The sequence below is a fragment of the Synchiropus splendidus genome, chromosome 7, assembly GCF_027744825.2.
Source record: "Synchiropus splendidus isolate RoL2022-P1 chromosome 7, RoL_Sspl_1.0, whole genome shotgun sequence".
NCBI classification, from domain to species: Eukaryota; Metazoa; Chordata; class Actinopteri; order Syngnathiformes; family Callionymidae; genus Synchiropus; species Synchiropus splendidus.
Genome location: NC_071340.1, coordinates 5,833,967 through 5,859,336, shown reverse-complemented (window position 1 = coordinate 5,859,336; position 25,370 = coordinate 5,833,967). Strand labels below are relative to the sequence as shown.

Below are 25,370 nucleotides of genomic sequence, written 5' to 3'. Positions count from 1 at the left end.
TTGTTTCGGAAAATCAACAGACGTCACACATTCTGCAGCGCTTACATCCTGACACGTTGTGATTATGGCCACATGTAAATAAACACACGGTGTTGGGCAAAACATCAACAAGGACCTCCGAGGACCTCTCCTCTGATTGGACAGGAATAACTGCTGTTATGTTATTGTGGGACATTAGATTTCACCTTCAGCACTGTTGCTGCTTCAGTTCTTTTGACAACTGCACATTCCAATGTTGTTTTATAAACACATATCATTCAGTCAGCTGAATAATAATAAAACAATTGAAAGACATTTTTACAATGAGAACATGAAAGCACATGAAAACGAATATTTTCTGAAGAAGAAAAACAACACAATGTTTTGAACTGAGGGATGAACTGACAGTGCCCAGTTCATCCTATAGTTAGACTGTGAATCCCTTAAAATTTGATTAATCAACTTAACTTATTTGATGGCAATTTTCATGAGCTTTTTTTTTATTTTAAATGCAGCTGCTGTAATAAAACATAAGAAGGAGTTTGTTTCAGCCTGCTGATTATTATGTCATGCACCTGCCAATGAAGCAGTTGTTGGACCAGTTTGCTTATTTAGTCTTATATAATGGCCTACACAGCTCTTGAACGTTACCATATCCATTGGTGCCGTAATATTCAAACACACGCTGTTCGCACAAGAGAAGCACATTCCAAGAACTTTGGGTGCTGTGCTTCTTAGAAGCACAAGGAACCCATGTGACCTCAGGTCTTAAAACTCAGTACTGGTCCCCACTGGTCCGCTACACCCACCAAAACATTTTCCACCTTACATGCGCGGATGCCACAAAACTTTTCAATAACTTCTTTTAATGAGCTTCTGGTGTTGACAGGCAACTTCCATCTGAGCGAGGATGGGCTGCTGGGATCATGAGACTGACACAACTCTTCACGCACACACGGATGACTCTGTTGATGGACAGTGTGGTGCCTGGACCTAACATGCATTGTTGCGTGCAACACCAAACTCCAGTCAATCACAGCGCGTGTCAGCTGGTTCATCACTGACACTGATCCAGGCATGATGTAACTATGTGAAGTGGAAATACTGACAGAGATGCCCCCTCATGAGACTCGATAGGAAACTTTCACACACACAGATCTCGCTGATCTCACGGAATGGATGCCTCTGGGTTTTAAATCAGTGTTTGATCTCCAAATAAGGGGATTCTTCAGCCCCTACCACAGTCAGCTTCAGTGCTACGACAAAAACTATGAATGCTAGTTCGACTTCAACTCATGTTCTTTCTTTAAAAACAACAATACTACAACCACTGTCAACCCATCATCTACTGCTACTGCTCATACTACTGCTGTCTCTGCCCATAAATCGTGAAACTAAAATGACATTAAAGAGGCTCTATTTTCTCCACCTACTGTATGATTTCAAATTTCAAATTGTCATAGTGTAGCCTTGCATCGATATATAAAAATGTCAATCTGTGTTTACCAAGCAGTAGTTCGGTCAAATGTCTGAAATGTCAGAATGAATGGAGCACCATCCCTTGGCGAACCCTAACCAAAACATTGGTCTTTTTTTTTTTGATGTGTCACGCATCTAATTCGTCGACATGCCGCGCTGATTTCTCATATAAGCTCATTTAATGGCACACTTTTGTATTTATCGGACGGGCATAGCTTAATATCACCATTTTTCCATTCCAAATTGGGAATGCTCATATTGTCTCCTGCCGCTGCACTCTTAATTGCAGTGCTTCGAATGCCTCGCCTTATGCCAACAGAGGAGCCTGTTGAGTATTTGTTAGCAACCGCAAGGCAAATGTTCTGCTGGCAAACTCAAAGGTGTATCTGGTGTGTTCCTCAAAGCATCAAGGGAGGTACCCGACTGACATGAGTCACTAAACCCACACTCAGTGGTTCAGTAGATGTCTTTCGTCCATGAGGTAACTACAGGCTGTCTAGAAGAAACAGGTCAGTTGGAAATAAAAAAAAAAACTGAACTCAAATAGAATCGTAACGTAGTGATTAAAGTCACAGAAAGAGTGAGTTGGCAAACGCTTTGTGGAAACACGCTCTCTTTTTTGACTTCAGGCATGACAGGACAAAAGCCAGTGTCATAGTCAGGCGTGAGTTTTCTAAAGCTGCTAATGTGTCATTACTTTTCAAGAATGTGAAGGGCATTCCTGGTGTCTCAGTGCACTCAATGCTATAATCCGGCCTTTGTCCACACTGAAGGTGCAACAGCTCCACAAGCTAGAGGTAGCCACAAATCTGGTTCAACTGCGCAATCCCAAGGTCAAGGACAGTGCTTGTGTAAAAACACACATTCAACTCCCAAAAACACTGCAAAAGAAGGCGGTACAACCCGATTGTCTTTACATTCGCTTCATTTAGATTTCTGATTCCTGAAAAATTATGAAGCAGCCATTTTATGCAAATTTGTCTTTAGATTTAGTTTGGGTTTCTGCTAATACAAATCAAATATAAAGCAGTAGGTTGCTCAGATCAGTGACATCCTGTCAGGCAGGAAGACACTCCTATTTAAGTAAGCAAATGAACCTGTAGGACAATGGGCTTATGAGATGAATCTGAACTTCTAAAGAGGAACAGACCTCATCCACTGTGATGTGCTAAGTTGCCAATTGATGAATTTGCCCATCTACTGCAGTTAAGTACTCTGTTGCAAAGACAAATAGATCTATTTCTCGACACATTTTATAGATTTATAGATTACGTAGAGGTTATTTGCTCACTGAAGACATACATTTTAAAAAGATCATTTTCATTGTCTGGCCTTTAAGGGACATGGTCTACATACTGGATTTGTTGATGGGAGTTTCTCCTGTTAATTCTCTGTCATTTTATTGCCATGTTGTATTTTATTCATCGTTTTTATTTAATTTCCTGTTCATTTGTGTGTTGTGCCGTTTTTAGTGCTGTACTCCAATAACTCAACGCTGAAGCCGAAGACAATGATGCAACGGTTACAAATAACAGTCATTTATTTAATCTTCCAAATACATAAAGTTGTATTTACATATGTACATGAATGCACACAACTCCCCAAAAAGCAGTAACACAAATGAACACACGAAACAACTTAAGTGTGCAATGAGCTCAGGTGTCTCCTTCAGGTAAACAGTGTATTGTTAATCTCACTCAGCAGAAAAGGCACACTTGCCAGTCACACAAATACGTCACACGCAGACAGACAGGAAGTACTGCATCATGGAGAAACCCACTCAACTGCTTCTTAATGGGATGTGCTCTGATAAATAGCATTGGTCTTGCAGTGCTTCCACTTTTTTTTATATAAATAAAACAAATACTTAAAAAAATGTACAGTACAGCGACTATAACTGTTCGTTTGCATGACTCAAATAGAACATTCACCCTTCTCCAGATAATCGTGACACATTGACGACCATCTTCCAATCTTGACTAACTGGAGAGTCACACATGCCCAGGCGCTCACATTCCCCTTCTCCCGCCTCTCCTCAACTGTGTGCTGATCCGTCCATCTCCTTTCCAAAGTGCTTTGATCACGAGAAGACTGGGCTTCCCTTTTTGCATGTTGGGTCCCCATTCTCATCGCATGAAGGTGCCAGTTACATGGGTAATCTGAGAAGAGAAAGAAACGTTCAATTTCCAGCCTTTTGATTTTGGAAATTGGAATACAGTAGGTTAAAACTGAAAAAACCTGACGCTCCAGCTAGAACCCCTGTGCCCATTTAGCAGAGCAACTCACAACCCACTGTGCCCTGCCCCTCCTTAGATACGGTGTTTAGCAGCAGTGGCTTCAAACACATCAGTACAAATGGTTGTTTTGAAAAGCTTCAAATTTCAAATGAACTCAGATTCTGTTTGCGCCACACATTAAGGTAATAGTGCAAGCGTGGGAACAAATACTTGGTTGGGAAGGGGGAGGACAACTAGTGAAGATGGGTGTTGTGGGTGGGACAGTTGGGGGGAGGAGCCCGATGGGAAAAGCCCAAAGAAATATTCCTGCTTTGAATCTCCTCTATTAGGTTGTCTACATTACTGCCATCATCAGTGTTGGCAAGAACCCACCAAATCAATTGTTTCAACAGTTTGAATGAAATCTACATCATGACACATATAGAAATCTCCAGCCCTATGCAAAGGCAGAAAAACATCCTGAAATTTAGGCCTTCACATAATCACTTCAAATCTGTTCATATCTGACTTGTTCCTCACCGTTTTCTAGGCTTCACTTCCCATCCATCACGACATTTGACATAGTCTATCCAGTCGCCTGGAGAAATTTCTGTTTTCGAGGGATCTGCAGCGCAGAATGTGAATCTGGGGCAAGGAAGCAAAAGGTTAGCAATAAGTAAATGAACTTTTTTCTCTTAGTTCTAGCCAGAGACACTCCTGCTTACTTTTGCTGGGTCTCTCCCGCCTTCACACGAATCCGTCTGACCTCCAGAACCGGTTTGGGGGGTTTGGGGCTCCATGTCCACCAGGTCTTTTTAAAGTTTCTCCAGACAGAATTCCAGGTTTCACCATCTCCCTCCCACATCAGACGGATTTTCAATAGCTCACCGATGTCTTCTTCTGTGAACACCAGGAAGGTGTTGGTCAGGTTCAGGCCGATGGACTTTTCTTGGCTGAGAACAAGGAAGGAGAAGACTTATCAGATCTGAGGTCAGGAACTCAGTGGTTTCCATCTAATCCAGGTTTATGACCACATGTGCCTTCTGGCTCTACTCCTGTTTCAAAGAAGCAGACATGAAACTTCTTGGCTGCCACGACCTGAATGAGGAACCCTCAAACCCCCTGTTAAAAGCAAGCAGTTATAGTTTTACTTGCTCCGGCTTGTGAAAGCGTACTAGTGAAAAGATGCTGGACTCTGGAAAGTTCTTAACAGAGTCCACTAGCCATTGAGTTTGAAACACAGATGGAGAGTCGAGGGAAGAGAATGAAATTTAACGGGTGACTGTGACTTGGAAAAAAAGAGGCCATGTGATTGCTGCACATTTAACATCTAAATGGAGGTACACTATAAGCCTGAAATGATAAATAAGACCCGTGCCGTGTTACCAAAGACAATGTGGTGAACGTGTACATTTTAGTTTAAATGCTGTACAAAATATTGCCATTAAATGTGCAATACTTACACATCAACAAAAAATTTCTCTGAATCATTATGGGCCCCAAACAGCTGGACGTGGAAGACAGGATCGGACTCGTCTGCCTGTTTCCTGTTGAACACATGCATCTTCATCTGGTAGTGGTATCCTGAAATAACAAGGTTCACGTTAGAGATAACGCATCCGAGCAGAGGTTTACAACCACACATACTAAAGCCAGTAGGAGATAAACATAGATAAGCGCCTGACCTAGGATATAATGTAGTAGGAAAAGCTCTGACGGGGACTCACCTCCGAAGGGAGTGACAGCGCGAGTCTTCAGGTACATCTTGCTGTTGCGCCTCTTACGCATCTTCCTGGCGTTGTAACCGATGTTGTTGCAGCGGTTCTTGCGACAGCTCAGGCAGATGCCCTTCTTAAAGCGATTCGGGTCACTGCATTGGAAAGCGTAGCTCATGTGATCCTTGTTCATCAATGAGTCCACGAACAAGTACACGGCTCGCTCGTGCTCACACTGCATCACCTCCATGAAATCTGTAGTCAGTACAGAAGCATCATTAGCGATAGATCCCGAAAGCTCAACACACAATAAGACTGGTCTAGTATTAAATGTTTAAGTATAAATGGGGAACACTGATGTGTCAAAGAAGTTAAAAACAGCTCTCCAGGTTCAAAGCCAGATGACTCATAGCTAAGCTCAACTGCACTATTCATAACTCGACTTACTTCCTGCCAATGCCAAGACATCGTCCAATTGACATCCAGGTTGGACATCTCCTCCATTGGGGTAGATATCAATGTCTCCAATTGGCTCTTTGATGCCAATACTGACGCCCAGGGCTTCACGGGTATAAGTGTGCAGCACGTCTACAAAATCGGCGTCATCCGGAGACAAGCGTTTCTTCTCTTCCACGCCCTCGAACATGGGACCAGCAGGATCAAGACCTGGTGAAGGGAGGACCAATGGAGTGAAGCATCTGTGGGGACTTGGGGATTTGTCCAGGTCAACAGGCAGCGTACCAGTGATTCGGCCAATGGACCCTCGCACGAATGTTCCAGCGTAGCCGGCCACATGAGCCCCTAAGCTGTAGCCAATCAGGTGCACGTTCGCCAGAGACAGATGCAGCTCATCCTGAAGGGAGATATATGGAGAAATGCTATAGGCGCTCTAAACCCTTGGCTCGAATAGTTATTAACCTGTACATGGTCTGAAGCAACTTGCTCACCTGAAGCCAGTCAAGCAATTTTGCGATATCCAGACCGACGTCGTGGGTGTGGTTGACGGCATCTGGGTACAGCTGGAGAGCCAAGGGGATCCAATCCACCACTACCACATTGGCTTCACGTTCACGCTCCATCACCGCAGACACCAGCTTGTGCATCCACCTCTCAAACATCCCACTCACCTGAGGAAAAACAAGAAAGAAGAGGGCTCAACCTCCCGCTCAACTCCGGTAACCTCTCGACACCACACAGTCCTTTCACAATCCCGTGATACATTCCAGTCATCAAAGCTGCCAGGCTCAGTCATACACATTCTGCTTTACGCACCGTCCAGCCGTGTATGATGAAGATGGTCTTGGCTGTAGCATTGAAGCCACACTTCTCCAGGCACTCCTTCTTCCCCACCTGGAGGTAGCATCCCTCCTGTTCCATGTCTAAACTCTTCCTCATGTTGTACCTGATTTGGCCATTCGCAGGCTTTGTATCCGCGGGGAGTTCATCGAAATCACTGTCTGCACCTGACAGAACAAAGATTCATGGATTAGCACAAGAATTCCACCCATTCTTGTCAGGGCTTCAAACTGTGTTCACCACATCGTATCATAATAAATACACATGTTTTCCGGATACATCAGCGGATCTGACTCCAAATAAAAGATGGGACGACATCCCCCTTCTTTCTAAAATTGCGTGCAAGGTGTGGCCAATTCAACCGCTTCCGCTGATAAACTGCTTCGTGCGAGCGCGAGGTGGGATACGCAGGCGCGGAGCCAGTGTCACCGACACCCCTCTCGTCGCCTTTTATTTCATTCATCCACACAGCTGCAGCCGGGGCTGGTACAATCACCTCTCCACGAAATGGCTCAACAAAGAAATGTGTCCGAGGCGTTTTACACTTGCCGCCGACGCTTCTAAGGCAGTGTTCTCCCGCAACATCCAGCTACAATCGTTTCCAATGCGCTTTGGTGACTGTGTTTTATGGATCACGTTCGCTTTCTCCGAGATATGAGCGCAATTGCCTCCAGCTCAGCGCCACAAACCGGTTTGGCACCGGGCGCGCAAAGATGAAAAACGTTTTTTTTTCAATGAAATGAACTCACTGGCCTTTGGAAAGAAACCAGGCAAAGCCAGTGGCTTGGACTGGGTTTTGAAAATAGCGGTGTGTGGTAAAACGCGTATTCGGCAGCCAGAAGGTCTTTCCAAATAGTTCAGACGTGGCGTTTTGTAGCGCTCCCATAAAGAGACACAGGCGAGTGTTCAACCATCTATTGTGCACAGCAAATGCACCCGCGTCTTGTCACAATCATTCATTCAAGATTCGGGCAATGTTTCATATTTTTTCTTACCTTTAAGAACGGCGTTTTCCGCAAGCGCAGCTGTCACAAGCGATAGCAACAAACCCCACAGAGAAGCGGCTTTATGATTCATCTCAGTCGCAGTCGACAGAGTCGAATGAAAGACCTTTCTTGGAGTGAAATGATATTCTTTTCCCTGGTGTTGAGCGCCAAAGATGCCGGTGCTGTTAAAGTCCTCCTGATTTGTGAGGCGCTCTCTTACTATACGAGGCGCTCCAGAATTGAATTAACTCGCGTCAAGTGTCTCATTAGAGTTTTAAATAGTTTCTCCTTTTAGTCATCTGATCATCGGCTGATCTATCCGCAGTCTGATTGGTCAAGCCCCCGTTTGTTTATGTGAAGGGGGTGTGGCTACGATGAATGAAGTCGTAGTAAGAGTCACACGTTGCGGCGTTCAAGCCTCTGAGAACTCTGATGACGGAAGCAGCTTCCTTAAACAAGGATGCGTCCAGCCTTTGTGAACGCAAGCCGTACATGTTGCTCTGTTCTGGTAATATTTGGATCATAGATGGTAGAGAAGATAACCTCTTAGACTAGAAGGGATTTCTGATGCCGTCTTTGGTCATCAAACGTGGTTGAACGTGTTTACAAAATAACATATATGGTGTAAGATATTCATAAAGACATGCTAAAATTCTTGTCATTCTCTACAACTTACTCCATTTTGCCAAAGCCAAGGTCAGAGGGCCAGATCCAGTCTGTCAAGCCTGATGTTCAGCCTTTGGATATATTGCAGCAAGTTGATGCTCTAAATGTCATTCTGGAAGCTTCCCAAATCCCAATGTAAGATGGCTCTTGTATAGGAGGAGAAGTTAATGGCAAGCTTATCCTTCAATAATTAATGAACAACTGATATGACATTGTGTTGGAGTCATTTTTCAAACAAATTCTAAAGCACTGGTGGTTATAATCTGGAGACAAGAAATGAAACAACACTGGTCCCATAACACTGTTCCTTTCTCAAGTGGGGTGAAATCACTGCAAGGTGCCTGAGACAACACATTCCTCTGCACTTTTGTCTCTCTCACGTTGGAATACTTAATAGGCTCTGGAGCAAGTGTTGGGGGATGGACGGCAAGAAAGCATCTTCCTCTCCCACTGGCTCTCTGCCAAACCAACAGCTTAGTCCACCGACCGATTTCTATTGATGAGCCGTAGAATGAAAGCACTCACGCAAACTCTCGCTGGCTACAATGACACCACTGTTGTTGTGTACACACACTGCCCAGTTGGAAGTGTGACCTGCCTCCAGAGAAGCCCCTTGAGTCTAAACATCAAGTTTCCAGCTGGTTAAAAGGCACTGGGTCAGTGGGGTACATTTGTCGTAAACATTTATGATGTGAATTGATGTGAACAAAAAATGAAGACCAAGCGCAAAACTTGGTATCAGCCGAAGAGACCCAGTTTTTCCTTTCCCCTCATGCTCGCCTGGGGTTACACCCAGGTCAACTGAGAGACAGCATCTGAGTCTGTCTCTGGACTTCAGGTTGGACACACATGCAACACCTGACAGGCCTCTCCCTATGGAGTTTTACTACTTTAAGTCTGTGAGTAATGATGTTAATTTAAATCCAAAAATGAGACGAATTTCACTTCACATAGCATGTTTGTAGATCATATTATGTTAATTAATGTTTCATGTCGTATCTTGTTCTCTACTGATAAAAGCTTCCATTACTTTCTTTTCGTATTTTCTTTTGACTGATATTTACTTGCCTCGGGCAACGTTCTGTCCGAACATCTTCTATAGGATTTGTATGCTCTTTCGTTACGTATGTTTGCTAACCAAAGACGCAAACCAAATGTTTCATGTTTTTACGTTTGCACTTGAATTGTCCTAGCAACAGATTGGTTCCCAGTACACATGCATTACTGAAGACAAGACATTATTGACATAAAACACGGATGCTTATTGTCACAGCACTTCTGCTAGACTTCAAAAGAAAGGAAATGAAATTAAATCATTACCCTTTAGCATTGTGGTCAGCTTCGCTATAAATAAGACACCTGTCGCCACCTAACACCTTCCATTTCAACAACAGGTTTCTCATTTTACTGTTCATGCCGTTGCCTTTCTGACGGGTTACAAAATTTCACTTCCTGCCAACTCATAAGTCTTATCTCAACAATGCATTTCCGTAAACCTGAAAAATTTCCTGGCATGGAAACACCCCGTGGACCATAAATAAACAAAAGGGGAATCTTGTAAAATGCTTAGTGTTCTAGGACGCTGTATGTCACCGGTTCACACCTTAGTCATGTTATATTCATAGAGTGAAGCTCTCAAACAAGTTCTCATTTAATATCCCTTTACAGGGGAAAGGAGCTGGTGTTACATAAGACAAAGGTGCCGTTGATGACAAATGGATGGAGGTTGACACATTTTTGAAAATAAATATTTTGAACAGTGAAAGATCTGAGGCAAAAACAGACTCACAGCTGGAGGCCAGGTATCATGACTGAGCAGAGTCTGCGAGGTTTTTATGACTTGTTTACTGAGTAAACATTTACAGTAGAGCCTCAAATATTCCTCTGTGAACATTCTGCTCCCAAAAACTGCTTCACTATCAGCCCAGGATATCTTTCTGACTCCATGCTATAATCTTTGGTCCTGTCCTCAGGTCACAGTGACAAAATGTACCATTCCTAAAAAAGATAAGGCAAAAAGAACTCCAGAAAACAGAACTCTGCATTCCAGATTGATGTCAAACCTTTTTAAGTTTAATTCAAGTCCTCTCTTTTGCTATTTTTTCTAGCCGCTAGCTGTTGAATTAAGCGCCAGTTTGGACTTATGCAAAGTCAGCCACAAGGTAACACACTCTCCCTCTATGCCACAATGTCTACACTGTCTGAAAAGCTACTGTTTGCGTTTGAAAAGAGTCCTTTCTAAACATTAATTATAACTTTCCTTTCTGCATGCAACCCCACTCCCTCATGCCTCATTTTCTTCATGGTTTGTGGTTTCCTAGTCCAGCAATTACTGCCATTGTGCTCTGCAAGGAAGCTATTTATTAGTGGAGTGTTAGATTAGATTCAACCGCGTTCCTCCTATTACTATGAGGGACTTTTGAGAAGTGTGTGAACCTATGGCTCCTCTCACTGACATGGGCAGCCTTGATGCGTCAGAGAGGAGAGTGCATATATCTGGTGGACCGGAATAGCCACTAGGACTAATGGGAAATTGGACTATATCACAAGGAGGGTCCTCACAAGGATCCTTGGGACGGTGGCTTGTGCTGCTAATTATCCTTTCATTTGTGGAGCCCAGGTGCTAGCAGGAGGAAAAATGGACAGCTTTCAAATCTAAAGCTCTATCCTGGGAGGGCATGAGCATGTTTTGGCATGATCTTCAGAGATGTTTGAGTCCACCAGTCCTCTGATATCGCAGAGCACCTGCGATCACCTCTCAGACCACTGATATCAAAAGAATCAAATCATCGAAATTGCACCTGTCATACCAAGGATAGCATATAATGTCACTATATTATTCAACCTCCATCTTGAGAAGGAGGTGATAGAGAGGAGATGGAGACTAGGAACATCTGGAGATTATCATGACCAAGCCCTCATATGATGAACTTGTCGAACAGACAGAATTCTGGAGCCCCTTTGTGCCAAAGGTTGATACACCTAGCATCATTTAACTCTGTAGCACTTATACCGTCCTTTTTGGGCTTTGCTACTGTGTTATCTTAACACTTGAACAACGCAGATCCAGAACACTTGCTCTTGAAATGAAGGACTCAGATTGCACTCAAAACATTCTACAAGAAGTTAGTCAATAGTTCAGTTGTATAATACCTTGGCAGCACGCCGTGGAAGTGATTCATGCTGCTGTCTCTCAACAAGACTGTCAACCTGAGTTTAAACCCGTGTCCAGTATGTGTAGAGTTGTCCATGAGTTGTCCCCCTGGCACTCCAGTTTAATGAATGAATCTAAATCCGGAGTGTTCAAACCGGCCTCAAAGCGGTGTTTTTGTTGCGATGGATCAAGGACACACAGTTTAACCAGTCGGGTTTCTGCTGAAACACGCAGCACCTCACTGACCTCATGATTGGTTAGAACTAACTCGTGCACCCACTGAGGCCCTTTGAAAGCAGTGTGGACACCGCTGCTTTAAGTTAGCCACATGTAGGTCTATGTGTGTGAGTGGTCGTCCGTATGTGATCGCCGTCCAGGGTGTCCGCTGCTTCCCACCAAGGAATCATGCTGCGTCAATGCATTTCAATTGTATGATTTGGAAGTCGCCTTTCAGTCTCGGAGGCAAAAGCTAGACGACAGCGGTCCCTTGTGCCGACAGAGGTGAAGCGCCGGGCAGTGACACAGCAGGAGGCGGAGGGGGTCAGACCGGATCCTTCATGAGGGAAGAGGCCAGGGACAACCAGCCAGCCCCGGCTTCTCCTCTCTTCACCCTAAATAGTCTGTTTCGGAAGCTTGGGAGCCCAAAATAAGGGCTGTTCTAGTGTCCGGAGGATGTCCCGTCATGAAGGTGAGATTTAACCGGAAACACTTGAGGGACAAAGTCGCTTTTAAGACAGAAACAGCTATCTCGGCTAATGCTAAGCTAGCACGGACTCTCCTATTTTACATTTCGCTATGGCGAGCAGCAAGGTTGTGAGCGGTAGTAGAGCATGGTGTCATGGTATTCAGTGTATTGTCTCGGCCTGTGGTTGTTGGCAATCGCATATTTGTTTCACGCTCGCCTTTATAAAACGTATGCAACATTGGCGGAGGAGGCTAAAATATCAGCTAGCATATGAGCTAACTGGAGCCGGGCTATGCCGATGGTGGAGGAGAAGGGGGGAGAGTCGATGACATGCCTGGGACTGAAGCCTCGCAGGGTTGTCGACTTCCCTCCTGGTTACTCATGGCCTCAACATGATCCCCTCTATTAAGAAAATGACTCGATTTGGCTGGTATTGATGTGTGATCTTGGTTAGTCATTTAGTAATATATAGGAAACCAACTCCAAGTGAATGGGTTGGCCAAGATGTACTTGTCAACCCCACCTGTAAGGGATCTAGTGTTTAATAACTGCGTTGAGACAATGATGCAAGAGTGTGAAGTTCATCTACAGCGAAGCAGGATCAGGTTGACGCACAGCTATGAATGGGAGTTCAGACAGCCCAGTGTCATACAATACAGCAAGACTGCACGACTGCACGACTGTCAAAGTCAATCAGGAACTGCCCTGGCATGCCAGGCTCGGACCACACGTGAAACCCAATTTTAAAGATGTTTTCCATCATTTCATCATTACCATTGATCACCTGTATCCTCTTACTGCTAATGAAAGACTTCTAACCTCAGTGCACCACACCCAGCATGAACCTCCTGACTTCAACATGGAACATGTTTGCTACTATATCTTCCTCAATGGGGCTCAGTATTTCCAGGCCTGATGGCTAGCACTAATGTAGGAAAACAGGTGGATGCTTCCTCTTTTTCATACCCCCCCCCTTGGTTGTGTAATGATTTGGGAGGGTTATTTTTTGTTTTAGAGTTATTTCCCTTTTAACGACTACAGCCACCGTGTTTTGATCTGACCATACAGCTCTACTCACCAGTTTACATCTACTCATCCTTAATATAATAAAGACTGTTGTGTCAAACTATTTGCTTTTTCCATTCAATTGAGTAACTTTAATGTATTCTTAGCACAACAGTTTGGAGGAATTAGTTGAGTAAATGGTTTGATGGCCAATTTGATGGTGAATTTAACCTGTCTTTTTGGCTTTGTGTCCCTGCAGGTGTAAGCTGTGACGCATGTTTGAAAGGAAACTTTAGAGGTCGTCGCTACAAATGTTTAATCTGCTATGACTACGATCTGTGTGCATCGTGCTATGAAAGCGGTGCAACCACAACCAGACACACCACAGAGCATCCCATGCAGTGTATTTTAACACGGGTCGACTTTGGTGAGTAAATGCTCCCCTGCTTCCTTTTTCTTGCCAGGCATGTCATAAGGAAATAGTCCTCTATATGTATGTATGTATGTATATATGTTCTGACTTAAAAGTGATTCCTGCACTTGACTTCCATATGGTGTTGCTCTTTCAAAACTAGACAGTCTTCCTATTATCTTCTCTTGGCGCCTGCTCATAGACATTTCAGCAACCACTGTTTTGGCTCAAAACTGCCTGGAATTGAGGGCAGTGCATTATTGATCTCAGTGACCTAAATTAGTTTTATAAAGGCTTCAATTTGACACTGACATGTTGTTCTTGACATACGGTATTTTGTTGCTCAAGAGCAATATTGTTAACGTTAATATTGTTGATGTTAACATGTTCCTCAGCCACTGCTGTTCCAGTTCAGGGACAATCCAGCATTACATAACATAACATGTTACATTTGTCCTGCGGGCCCCATAAGATTCTGAGTTTTTTAATTGTGGATTTACCACAAGATGCAATAGAACAGCTATAGAGCTTTTGCAGGCAGAATTGCAGTATGAATAGACACACCGAGGCAGGAAAATGCTCTCCTGACTTGGTGGTTGAGAGATTCACTTAAACCTTATGGGTGCCACTGTTGCAGCATTGGGGCACTTCAACAGGCCCAGCTACAAATATGAAGCCTGATGTAGTTTCTTCTTTACACCATAGTGGATATTAGGGATGCACTGATCAGGATTTTTGCTGCCGACCACCGATACCGATCAGAATGTCGATCGCCAGTAGTGAATTTGTAATCAAAATCATGAGACCTTCTGTGTCCATGATGTGAAAAAACAAACTTTAAATCATTGTAATTCAGACGCAATTTATGTGCCTCTTCAAGGTGGCAAAAATATAAAAACCTTGCTGAATGCAGCAATTCTGTCAAAAGGACAACTGAAAAACATTTAATTTGATGTGAGACGTGGCAGGTGAATCTCTGGAGACTGTGCTATGTCCGGGAAATATTTCCACTCTGGACGTTTTCAAAAGTTTGTGATTCAGGTGGCTAACGAACGCATCTCAACCAATGGGGAGCTGACTGTCTCACGTGATCGGTTGTTGTGATCGGAAGTGACTGGCATTCACCGATCGCGCTGAAATCGGCTGATCTATCCAGAGCCTTCTGTTTACATTGTCAGCCTATTATATAATGGGAATTTGTGTTATTTTTTTGTTATTTGAAAAGCTAACAAAAAAAGCTAACTGAACAAACCTGTATGTAAATGTGTTCTTGGCTATTTATGCTGTATTTTTCTAAAACCGTATAAAACGTAACTACGTTGGATATTCGGCACTCCATCTTATTTGGCTTCGCCCTCAAACTATCAGTTAGGTGCATCCCTACTTGTCACTTTCTGTTGTGCCATTTCTTGGAATTGATATTCTCCATGCTTGATGGAAAAGCATTGGAATTATGTCTGTTTTAGCAAGCTGCCCTGTGAATCCCAGCCCTCCACTGATGGATAGATAACTATTTGTGATGTTAAAATCTTGGTGTTGAGATATTAATGTGACCATGTATCATCCATGGTCTCATGACTGGTGACTCATGAATGATGTTTGACTGTAGTCATAGTTGAATCTTCTGAACTGGAACTGATATAGTGTAATGGATACATTTTTGCTCCTGCTCATTTGTATGACCTTGAACTCGGGGTCATGATGAAACAGACCAGAGTCTGTGTTCCTGGGCGCAGTTTTCTCATGCTGTAAGGATCAGGAGCCTCTTTTCCTATGAGAGATTCAAATAGCAGCGTTGGTTGGCTCATTTGTGACTTTTTTTAATTGTCAAATATTGACTTTTGTTACTTAAACCAAGGACATGATACATCAGATGATCATACATGAGATGATCAGCATTTGCTACTGCTGACTGAGATTAATTGAGAATCAAAAGTGCTGACCGTGTCCCTGTTGCCTGGTTTCCAGACCTCTACTATGGCGGAGAGGCGTTCTCGGTGGAGCAGCCCCAGGCTTTCACCTGTCCCTACTGTGGCAGGATGGGCTACACTGAAGTTTCCTTGCAGGAGCATGTGGCAGCAGAGCACACGGAGACCTCCACAGAAGTGGTCAGTACCAGTACTTAACACAACTTTTGCCTCCGATTGGTCACGAGAAAGCTTTAAACTAGTGATCAACAAGGTGCTGATTTGGTGTATATTTGTGTGGCTGTTCTGAGTCGATCATCGTCTCTACTGTGGGAACTAAAGTCATGGAGGATCATGTCAGTTATAAATTCAAAACTGAAGTTGATACATTCAGACTTATCATACTGATTACAGAAAAGTGATCCCATGTGTGTGGCGATGTAGTGGTGAGCGCTGTTCTGCTGCAGGAAGAAAGTCACCTGTTACAATCTCCCACAGACCAAAAACTAGTCAGGGGTTATTTGAAGACATCAAATGTACTATTGTGTGAGTGTGCTGTGGTCTGTCTACATGTGATTATGGCTTTGGCTGACACCAGCAACGCTGAGCTGACCTGGAAGCACAGCGGTCTGACTGCCTGGTGAGAACTTGTAGTGTCATGCAGTGTCACTCTCCCCGCTGATGTCAGCGTTTAACTGGGCAGGGGAACTTAAAGGTGTGTGGTGACAGGTTGACTCTGAGGCGCTATTTACAGACTCTCCTTGTTTACTTGGAGCAGAGTGTGAAGTGGTTTACTGTGATGCTGCAGAACTGGACCTTTCCATGGCTGCACAGTGATTGTTAAGCACTTGTTTTGCCTTAGAACTTTGCCACACACTTTTTATGGCGTACACAGCATTTGATCAGGGCCCTTAAAGATGAGAGGCAGCGGATCAGCCTTTACTGCCTGTCTTGCTGCAGGTGGCCATGATGGACGCTGTTGTACAAGATTTCCAGTCTTCTCATGTCACCAATAATGCAGCAGGGCTATGTTTAAATTGTTCTTACATTGTTCTGGAATAAATTGCAGCTCAACTAAAATGTACATTATGTGAAGTCATCTTCGTTATACGCTGATCCTGAAGTCCACTGGTCAGTGCAGTGCACATATGTAACATGAGATAATGAGCCTGCAAGAGAGACCTGTTCCCCTTCTGACTTTCTAATGAGAATTTTGGTCTTTTTTTTTGCTCATCTTCGCTCAGCAGTTTCCTGTAGCCCTTTGTTGGACATAGACATGGTCTGTGACCGAGTTCAGTGCACAACGGAGAAGTCTCTGAGAAGGTTCTACTTTAGGTGGGAAATGTGCGCAACAAATATGACTTCAACATTACAGGAAAAATGTGAGCGTCCAATCTGGGTTTGATCTCTTTTAATAACCATGGAAAATTTCTGGACCATCTCGATAATTGGCCGCTACCCTCTTTCTCGTCTAAAATGCAGACACGCCAGCTACTTCCTTTGAACACCAGAGGTCGCCGTGTTCTGGATCTGAATGAGGATGGTGATGACGTGCTCCTCCAAAGTATTCCCTGTGAATTCTCTTGTCACAGGAGTGAGTTTTTGTAGAATGTCTGATACTGAAATGGAGTACATTTATTCAACTAACTACTAGACTTCCATCGGTGTTTTAGGCAACTTTTGCGCTATCAGTTTGTAGCATTAGCCACCAAGCTACCGGTTTCGACATGGAATGACGTCAGTTCCGACTCAATAAATGGCTGCATTTGGGCTTAGCCAGCGGCGCGCTAGTTCATTCAAACTAGTGGTCGTGTGAAGAAAGCGAAACAAGAGGAACAAGTTGCTTGTGTACGATGCCGGCTACTGGTAACAGTTCATGCATCATGATCACGCATCATTCATTCTTCTCTCATCCTGCAGATATGCCCAATATGTGCAGCTCTGCCCGGTGGCGACCCGAATCATGTGACTGATGACTTTGCTGCACATCTCACACTTGAACACAGAGCACCCAGAGACTTGATATCCTTTCATGACTGCCTCAATCCTAAATCCTATTGATTTTGTCTTGGGAGAGTCTTCTCTTCCAGTTATTACTCTTGAACCAGGTTTCTTGAAATTTCACTGTACGTCACATGTTTCTTAACGCCGTGCGTTACGATGAGTCTAGTGGTGTTCGGCACGTGAGGAGGATGTTTCACCCAGGACGAGGTCTCGGGGGTCCCAGGGCCCGCAGGTCAAACATGCACTTCACCAGCAGCTCCACTGGGGGGCTCTCCACCAATCAGGGCTCCTCACAGAGCTCCAACTACAGCAGAGAAGCCATGGACCCCATTGCAGGTCAGTCACATGACACTTGAAGGTGACCTTTTATAAATATGAAGTGGTTGTTGAGGAAACACAGTTTGCAGTGTGGCACAGTGGTTGGTCTTCTCATGTGGTACAAGTCCACCATCATCTGTGCAGTGTTTATATATTGTGTATGTGCGTTTTGTAAGCTGAAAACGAGAGATCTCAAACATCACTCTTTCTGTCCAGAACTTCTGTCACAGTTGTCAGGGGTTCGGCGTTCGGCAGGTGGACAGCTGAGCTCGGGTCCATCGGCGTCTCAGCTGCAGCAGCTCCAGATGCAGCTCCAGCTGGAGCGTCAGCAGGCCCAGGCGGCCCGGCAGCAGCTGGAATCGGCCCGTAATGCCACGCGAGGGGGAAGTCGGGCCAACGCTATCCTCAACAGCAACTCAACTGCCACAAACCCAGCCCCTGGCGTCAACCACAACAGCAACACGGGCCCAAATCCAGGTCCATCTGAGTCCGGTGCACTGCACACTGCACAGACGTCCCAGTTTCTACTCAGCAGGTCAGAACCACATGTGTGTTGTTGTGGTACATGTTTGTTTCTAAGGAGTGTGAATTTCCTGTCGGAGGGTCTAAGAGGTCGGTGAAGGTGGTTAGTGAGAGTAAGGAGGGACACTAGGGTGGAAGTGGGAGAGTCGGGAGGGACTTTGGCGACATCCCTGTACAGGTAGAAAGAATGTCCCGAGCAGGGAACAGACAAACGCGCTGGATGATTGCACCCACTGGCCGTGCGCATTTGTTCATTCTGAGACCATGGCTGTTCTTCCACTTTGGAATTGTTTTTTTCTCATTCCTGAAGTGGGAGAACCATTTCCGAAGCCGCTGTGGAAGCAACCTGTGACAAATGAACAGTGCAGAGAGCTGGCGACAGTGTTGTATAAATCAGTTGACCTTAAGGCCCACCATGGGCTGTGGATTTTCCTTTCTGTGATTTCTTTTTTACCACTTGAAAGAGGGCGAGACTAGAGTCAGAAAGGTGGGGAGAATCAAGTCATTCAGGTCATTGAGATTAAGCGCGTGAGATCGTCCTGGTTTCGAGGTCAGCTGTAAACTGCTGTCGTCTCTGGCAGGCTGAGTGAACCGCGGCTCTCGGAGTCGGAGCGTCAGCTTTGTGAAGCTCAGTGGGCCGACAGGAGTTTGTTTGTGACGGAGCTGCTGCTGTCGACGCTGCTGCACGACGAGGACGACGCCTCCGCCTCGGAGGACGAGGACGACTGTCGCAGCATTTTGAGGAACTTGGCAGACTTCAAGGCCATGGGTTGCGTGGAGGTCATGACCCTGGACGTGGCGTTGGAGAGCCTCAACCTCAAGGAGGAGACAAGCCCGACGACTAAGACGACAAAGACCCCAAACAAACCGCCGCCAGTGAAGAAGGAGCCCCCTCCACCTTCTCTTTGATGACATCACCACCCACGCCACTTGTTACCACCGTTGGAAAAGACGTCCGCCGACTGCCAATGGACGACTAAAGACTGCAGATCTTTTTTGCTTTTACTTTATTTTTAATTTTCTCTGTCGTTTCAGCTGTCGCCCCCCAGTGTCCATGACGTGTGCCGAATAAAAGTGAGACGAGAGAATGTGAACGCGCGTGTCGAGGAGATAACTATATAAATATATTCTAGAGAAACAAATCTTTTATGAGAGTTGATAATCAAGTTTTTCGGGGAGGTCACCAACCCGAGAGGAGTCGGTCCGAGCCCGTTCTGAAATGGCTGCTGTGTATTTATAGTGATTAACTAATGTTCTTGATGGTTTTCCACGACTTGAGCATGAGCTTCAAACACCATGTGCCCATTTTTAGCTGCACAGTTACGCGTGGGGAGGTGGAACACGGAGTACTGTAAATGATCGCTGCTGATCGTCTATCGCACCAAGACTGTTGTTCGGTGACGCCCACAGCACCTCCCCTCTGTGTGACAACTGTTGTGGGTCACATGACCGTGCTTTATATCAATGGCGCACGCCTTTGGATTTCAAATGCATATCCTGTGTCCCCTCTTACACTACACACACCCTGGACCTTTTGACATCCCATAGACCTGGTTTCATTTCCTGCACCTTCTGTTCAGATGAAAACTCTCGTCGCTCACCGATGCAAAGACGATGCTTGCAAGGACAGAATCCCATTTGCTCAGTTGAGATGCTCTGATGTATGTTTTTGGCTTTGAGAAAAAAAATGAAAAGCCAAATTACAGGGTAAACATTTCAGTCTGGAGGACAATAAAATGGTTTTGGATGGAAACTATTTTGATGCGTGGTTTTGGTCACACTTCAGATTAGGAAACATGAAAAGATAAACTACTTATGTGTATTTTAGCGGCACAGTAGCTAGGAATTGTAGTCTAAAAGTTCACGCAACACAACACCAAAATTACTGATCATTAACAATAAATAAAGTAGTTTATCAATAGTGAACGTGTGTCGGTGACTAGGACAGCCAGAAAGAAAGTAGTGATGGTACACTGAGTTTTGAGTTTAGTGGCGCAAACACATGAAGAGAACAAAAAAACAGACCAAGACATCGGCTCACCTCACCACTCTTATAGAGACTGAACCAAATCTAAAACCAGGTTGTCAGTTGCAGAGGGGTCCTGCGAGTGCAAATAAACACAGGACAAGTCATATCAATAGTCTTTGTAATTTTAATTCCCATAATTTAGTTTAAATGCAGACATTTTGTTTTCCACTAAAAACTTAAATAAAAACGTTACAGTACGACAAGAGCAAATCAAAAGAGCGTTCAAGATTTTGTTAGAAGCAGGCTACAGTTTGACATTTGCTTTTGACTAAGGGAGTAGCAGAGCAGGAAACAGTGAAGACGTCACAGAGTTGTTGCTGCAGTTTCGGCCAAGCTTTTTTTCCTTTTTACAAAAACGGGCTGAAAAACCGAGACAGCGTGATTCTCTTCTGCGAAGGGGCGGTGGCTATAGTCTAGTCCTCTAATTCTACAATGTTAGCGTCTCTTGTAATACACTGAAACACTGATTCACACTGGTCAGGGCAAACACAGAACCGCAGGAGGATTAAAAAAAAGAAAAGTTTCTTTTCTGGAAGGAAAGTAAAGCAACAAAATGTTCTGATGCGTCTCATTTCCTTTTTTGATTTTAAACAAAATCGACAAGTCAATCAGTTAGTGTACGATGCCAACATTAAAATCAAACAAACGGCAAACTTTATGTCAGACTTTCAGTTAACTTTCACTTGAACTATGATTATATACACAAGTGCATTGTCTATCACTGAAGTTGAGCGCCCTCTCAGCATTTCAGGACAAAAACCTCTAGAAATCACAAGTGGTGTGTCATACGGCAGCCATTGATACTGCCATATTAGATGACATTAACACCTGATTTAACATATTCTTGTCATTTTAAATCTTTGAACCTTTTTTGGAGGTAGAATTTTGGTGGAACAAATGGTCTCCAAGAGTGACAGTTTCTGAATTCTTCCAGGATGAATTTTCAAAAAAGATAAAGGTAAAAAAAATAAAAATTGGACTGGAGAAGCCCCTTCAGCGGAGAGTGGCATCAAGCAAGAAAATACTGTATATTGGCATAGCAGTTCATTTCTTATCAAAGGAATAACCTTAATTTTAAATGCCAGTATTTCTTTTCATGAGAGTTGGTGTGTTTGATTATTCTGCTTGTTTAAACTTTGAAGTTTGCAACAAAACAGGACTGCAAAAAAAAAAAAGATTCCAACTCCATTCCAACAAAGACTAGCCGTTTGGGAGTCAGATTTAAAGCTAGTTTTTCAGTACAGAATAAATGAATTTAAAAAAATGCCAATATATGACATCTTCTATGGGCCTCTTTCTTGGAGACATTTATTCCTATTCAGGAACATGAAAACATAGGCAGAATGAGCACAAATGGAGTCCACGCCCACAACCTCTTTACAGCCACGATCTGAAGAAGCTGCGATATAGCGGTGAGATGAAGACCACTCAAACATCCTCACAGTTTCAGTGTTAACCTCACCTAATGTGCTGCTTGTTGCTGATCTGCTATGGATTGAAGCGTCAGGGAAACAAAATTACAAAGTTTTCATCAAGAATCCAAAATAAAAATGGAAACAAATTCTCATCTACGGACAATCTACATGTTGGACGACTGCCGGGAAGTGAGAACGTCCAGGTCAGCCCACCAGTCCTCACGCACGTTTGGAAGCTCACCCAGGTTCAAACTCAGATATGGTAGAAAAATATAGTCTGGATGACATTTCTCTTGGGTGCTGAACTGCACCCACACTCACACACAAACACACACGCGGTGTCCACAGCTGAGTAAAGTGACAACTGAAATCTGCTCTCGCCATTTCCACTCCAGACACTTCAGGCTTTTTTTGTTTCTTTTTTTACTTGCACTTTAAAAAAATCATGATATTTCTTTTTATATTTCTTTCATTGGCATCATGAGGCAACGCTCTCTACGATATGGCTACAATGTAAACACCACAGAACTGAATCATCTGCACAAAATAAAACATTGTTACAAGGCAAGTCGCTACTTAAGCATAGATTTGTTCATGACGAGAGAGAGAGAGAAAAAAAAATAATAATCGGGACACTCCACGAGAACAAAAAAGAAAAACACCTCAGGTTTGTTCAAACGACAAGACAAAGCTTTGTTCTAGAGAGGTCACGTGACCTGGTTAAAAAGCTGGTGATGATCAGTACTACCCCCCCACCCCATGTCCACTTCCAAACATTAGCGTGATAGCGCCCCCTTCTGATTTAGAACACGGAGGTGCCACAGTTAGAGAGCTACACACGCGGCTGCAGTTCAACCCTCATCACGTCTGCATGAACAGTAGCTGGATATGACACGAGCGACTTGATAGGGACTCGACTCTGGGAGGCACCACGATGACACGAAGGACCACGTGACGTGGAGACGTCACTGATGTACGTGGGATATGCTGTTGTGATATATGAATGAGTAGAAACATGCTCATCCATGGCCGAGTTCAAACCTCGGTAGATTATGATCTCTCCTGCAGTTCTTCCTTTCCTACAGGCTAAATAAGTGTTTTGGTATGTTTATGCCATTTCCAATGTGGCCGCCCGGTATCTATCCCCGCGCAGAGAAGATTGTGAGACTGTGAAGTCAATCTGCGGCCATATGTGCGCAACCCTCTCTGGATGTGTGTAGTTGTGTAGACACGTCTCTGTCCGTCTTCCCGTGTGTAGCTATACCTGTGCAGTGTGTGTGTCTGTTAACCCGCCATGTAGGCTGGTCTGAATGTGTGGACCACTCTGTACGTGCACGTCCCTCCCAGTCTGTTAGCCTCCCGGTGGGTGCACGTAGCCTCACGCGTGCCCTGCTCACATTGTGGCGGCGGCATCTCCTCGCATCCCCCCTGCGACGCACCAATGCAAGACCGTGTGAATACACCGTCAGGTATATGTGCGTGTGAACGCCTCTCCCAGTCCCAATCTGTGCAGGTGCGAGTCCAAGTGTTAGTCTCCCAGGTCCCTGACCTACTGATGCAGCGACACAGTTTGTGACGGAGTGACTCCCAAACATCTTCAGTAGTGATGTCCATGATTGATTTGAAAAAACAAACAAAAAAAAGGCAATCAATGTGTGTTTTAGTTTTGGCTTCTTCTGCACCTAAACCTCGTCTGACGTTGCTGAGACGGCCACTTTGGCACGGTGCTGCTCGCTGAAGGAGCGCCCTGTCTCGCCGCCTCGCACCCCGAGCCTCTCCCAGGGAGGACGCTTCCTCCTCTCGGCGTCAGAGAAGCCTGTTAGTGTCGGTGACTCTTAGATGACATTAAAACAAAAACATTAGCATGAGCCCCCGTCTCCCCGACCCCCTCTCTTGAAGGATATTATTTACAGTACAAATTACATTATAATACATCATTTAAAAATATGAGATCCATTTTCTAAAAACATACAAGTGCGCTGGGCAAATTTGCAAATCAGGTTTCTATTATAAGCAGCAGAGTGTCACCAGCGCCCCCTCCCGGACCCCCTTGGCTGACTGGTCACAGTGAGATGATAGACAGGTTGGTTGACGTTTTTCTCTTTTAAAGCAAGCCACGATATATATATATATATATCACACCAAATGCTAAATATATACACGTCTCTGATTCATTATTTTTTGTTATGTTTTTGGAATAAAAAGCCTTGCAGGTACGTGCCACATCTGTTCAGCTAATGTTCAACCACAGAATACTTTAAAATGACACCAAATTCCTGTTGCCATTCATCGTGTAAATGATGCGTTCAATGTCATCTTAAACTCTGCACTGCAACGTAGGGGTTTTAGTTTCATTTGTACGGCATTGCACTTGAATACCATGCATGTAGCATTTTTTATCAAAATCTCGACTTAAAAATGACCACTGCATTATCATTGACCACAGAGCGAGGAGAACAACACGAGGTATTAATTCATGTTTTGCTATTGTTCCTTAATTATTAAAAGATAGTTTTGTGTCTTTTGTAATACGTAGGAAATTAATTATTTTGGAGATTTGTCATGTAAAATGGGTCAAAGTTTACTACAGAAGAGGCTTAGAATGGCTGTATTACTGCCCTCTAATGGTCGGAGAAGGTATGACAATTTAGCAGCATCACGACAATGATATTCAACTTCCCATTTTGAATCTAACTATAATTCCAAACATAAATACTGACTCCTGCATGTGTTATACTCAATATGGCAATCACAGCCAGAGTTAACTTGCTGAACCTAGATTGTGATACGGCAGTTTTATGATAAGCTACGTCAGGTGGTTAGGCAGTCAAGTCAGAATTACAAGGTCACTGAACGCACCATACAAGGTCACTGAACGCACCAGTGCTCACGTGAAGGAGGAAAACTAGGATTGATGAGTTCATACATTTATTGCTCTTCATATAAGAAACAACTTAAGGTCATAAATTTCAGGTGCTTGTCAATCATGTTTTCTAAAGATGTGTGTTGTCATAATTGAATGGAACACAAATGACTCAGATAAACGTCTATATTTGCTCCTAATTCCAGGAGAAATATTGGAATTTCATGATCCTGAGTTGGACATTAAATGAACAAATGTGACACAGAGCCTTCTGCAAGAGCTGCGGGCTTGTTAGCGTGTGCTTCGTTGAGTCTGATAATTTGTTTTCTTTTGCACCAAAAATAGATTAAAAGCACAATCTGAGATTTTCGGAGCTCCCAGGCAGCACGTGAACCAACCCTCCTCCCAAAAAGAAAAGCTCTGGGCTCCTCCGTCCTCCTCCTCGATCTGTCACTCCCTCTACTCGCGTTGTCGCCTCCCTCTTCTGTCCCCTCCAAAAACCCAGCTACGATGTTTACGCAAGCGTCTCCTCCCTCCTCCTCGAGCTCGCGTGCTCACACGTAGGGCAGGATGCCGTAGACAAACAGCGCCATGACGGCGGCGCTGAACAGTCCAGCCACTGGCACCGTCACAAACCAAGCCAGGAAGATGTTCCTGAAGAGACGCCAGTCCACCGCTTTCTTGGAGCGGATCCACCCCACAGCGACCACCGACCCCAC

At 44.2% G+C, this 25,370-nt stretch overlaps 3 protein-coding genes across 5 annotated transcripts in view; 1 reads left to right on the top strand and 2 right to left on the bottom strand.

The window, feature by feature from the left end:
- Positions 1 to 2,980: 2,980 nt before the first annotated feature.
- Positions 2,981 to 7,924, bottom strand: lipg (lipase, endothelial). The gene is made up of 10 exons (XM_053869963.1): positions 7,681 to 7,924; positions 6,662 to 6,852; positions 6,337 to 6,516; positions 6,131 to 6,242; positions 5,837 to 6,055; positions 5,402 to 5,644; positions 5,138 to 5,258; positions 4,400 to 4,627; positions 4,215 to 4,319; positions 2,981 to 3,617 (listed from the first exon to the last, which is right to left on the bottom strand). Exons 1-10 carry the CDS (start codon positions 7,760 to 7,762, stop codon positions 3,605 to 3,607), a joined length of 1,494 nt encoding a protein of 497 aa, XP_053725938.1. The 5' UTR covers positions 7,763 to 7,924; the 3' UTR covers positions 2,981 to 3,604.
- Positions 7,925 to 11,863: 3,939 nt separating this feature from the next.
- On the top strand, positions 11,864 to 20,091 carry LOC128762658 (E3 ubiquitin-protein ligase KCMF1-like). Its single transcript, XM_053871070.1, has 7 exons — positions 11,864 to 12,179; positions 13,441 to 13,608; positions 15,562 to 15,701; positions 17,421 to 17,522; positions 17,660 to 17,840; positions 18,039 to 18,357; positions 18,926 to 20,091. The coding sequence occupies exons 1-7, from the start codon at positions 12,164 to 12,166 to the stop codon at positions 19,251 to 19,253; spliced, it is 1,254 nt and encodes a 417-aa protein (XP_053727045.1). The 5' UTR covers positions 11,864 to 12,163; the 3' UTR covers positions 19,254 to 20,091.
- A 386-nt stretch (positions 20,092 to 20,477) lies between these two features.
- slc20a2 (solute carrier family 20 member 2) overlaps positions 20,478 to 25,370 on the bottom strand; it is a 52,322-nt gene continuing 47,429 nt past the window's right edge. For all 3 annotated transcript variants that reach the window (XM_053871051.1, XM_053871053.1, XM_053871054.1), the window contains one exon: positions 20,478 to 25,370. In XM_053871051.1, the coding sequence (XP_053727026.1) occupies positions 25,206 to 25,370 (165 nt within the window). In that variant the 3' untranslated portion in view covers positions 20,478 to 25,205.

Excerpts from the sequence above, each read along its gene's own strand:
- lipg (XM_053869963.1), bottom strand. The coding sequence starts at position 7,762 with ATGAATCATAAAGCCGCTTCTCTGTGGGGTTTGTTGCTATCGCTTGTG. Across the intron at positions 6,056-6,130 it reads GTCCATTGGCCGAATCACTG|GTCTTGATCCTGCTGGTCCC; the intron begins GTACGCTGCCTG and ends TCCCTTCACCAG. Across the intron at positions 5,645-5,836 it reads TGTCTTGGCATTGGCAGGAA|ATTTCATGGAGGTGATGCAG; the intron begins GTAAGTCGAGTT and ends TACTGACTACAG.
- LOC128762658 (XM_053871070.1), top strand. Across the intron at positions 17,523-17,659 it reads ACAGAGCACCCAGAGACTTG|GATGAGTCTAGTGGTGTTCG; the intron begins ATATCCTTTCAT and ends GCCGTGCGTTAC. Across the intron at positions 18,358-18,925 it reads TCCCAGTTTCTACTCAGCAG|GCTGAGTGAACCGCGGCTCT; the intron begins GTCAGAACCACA and ends CGTCTCTGGCAG.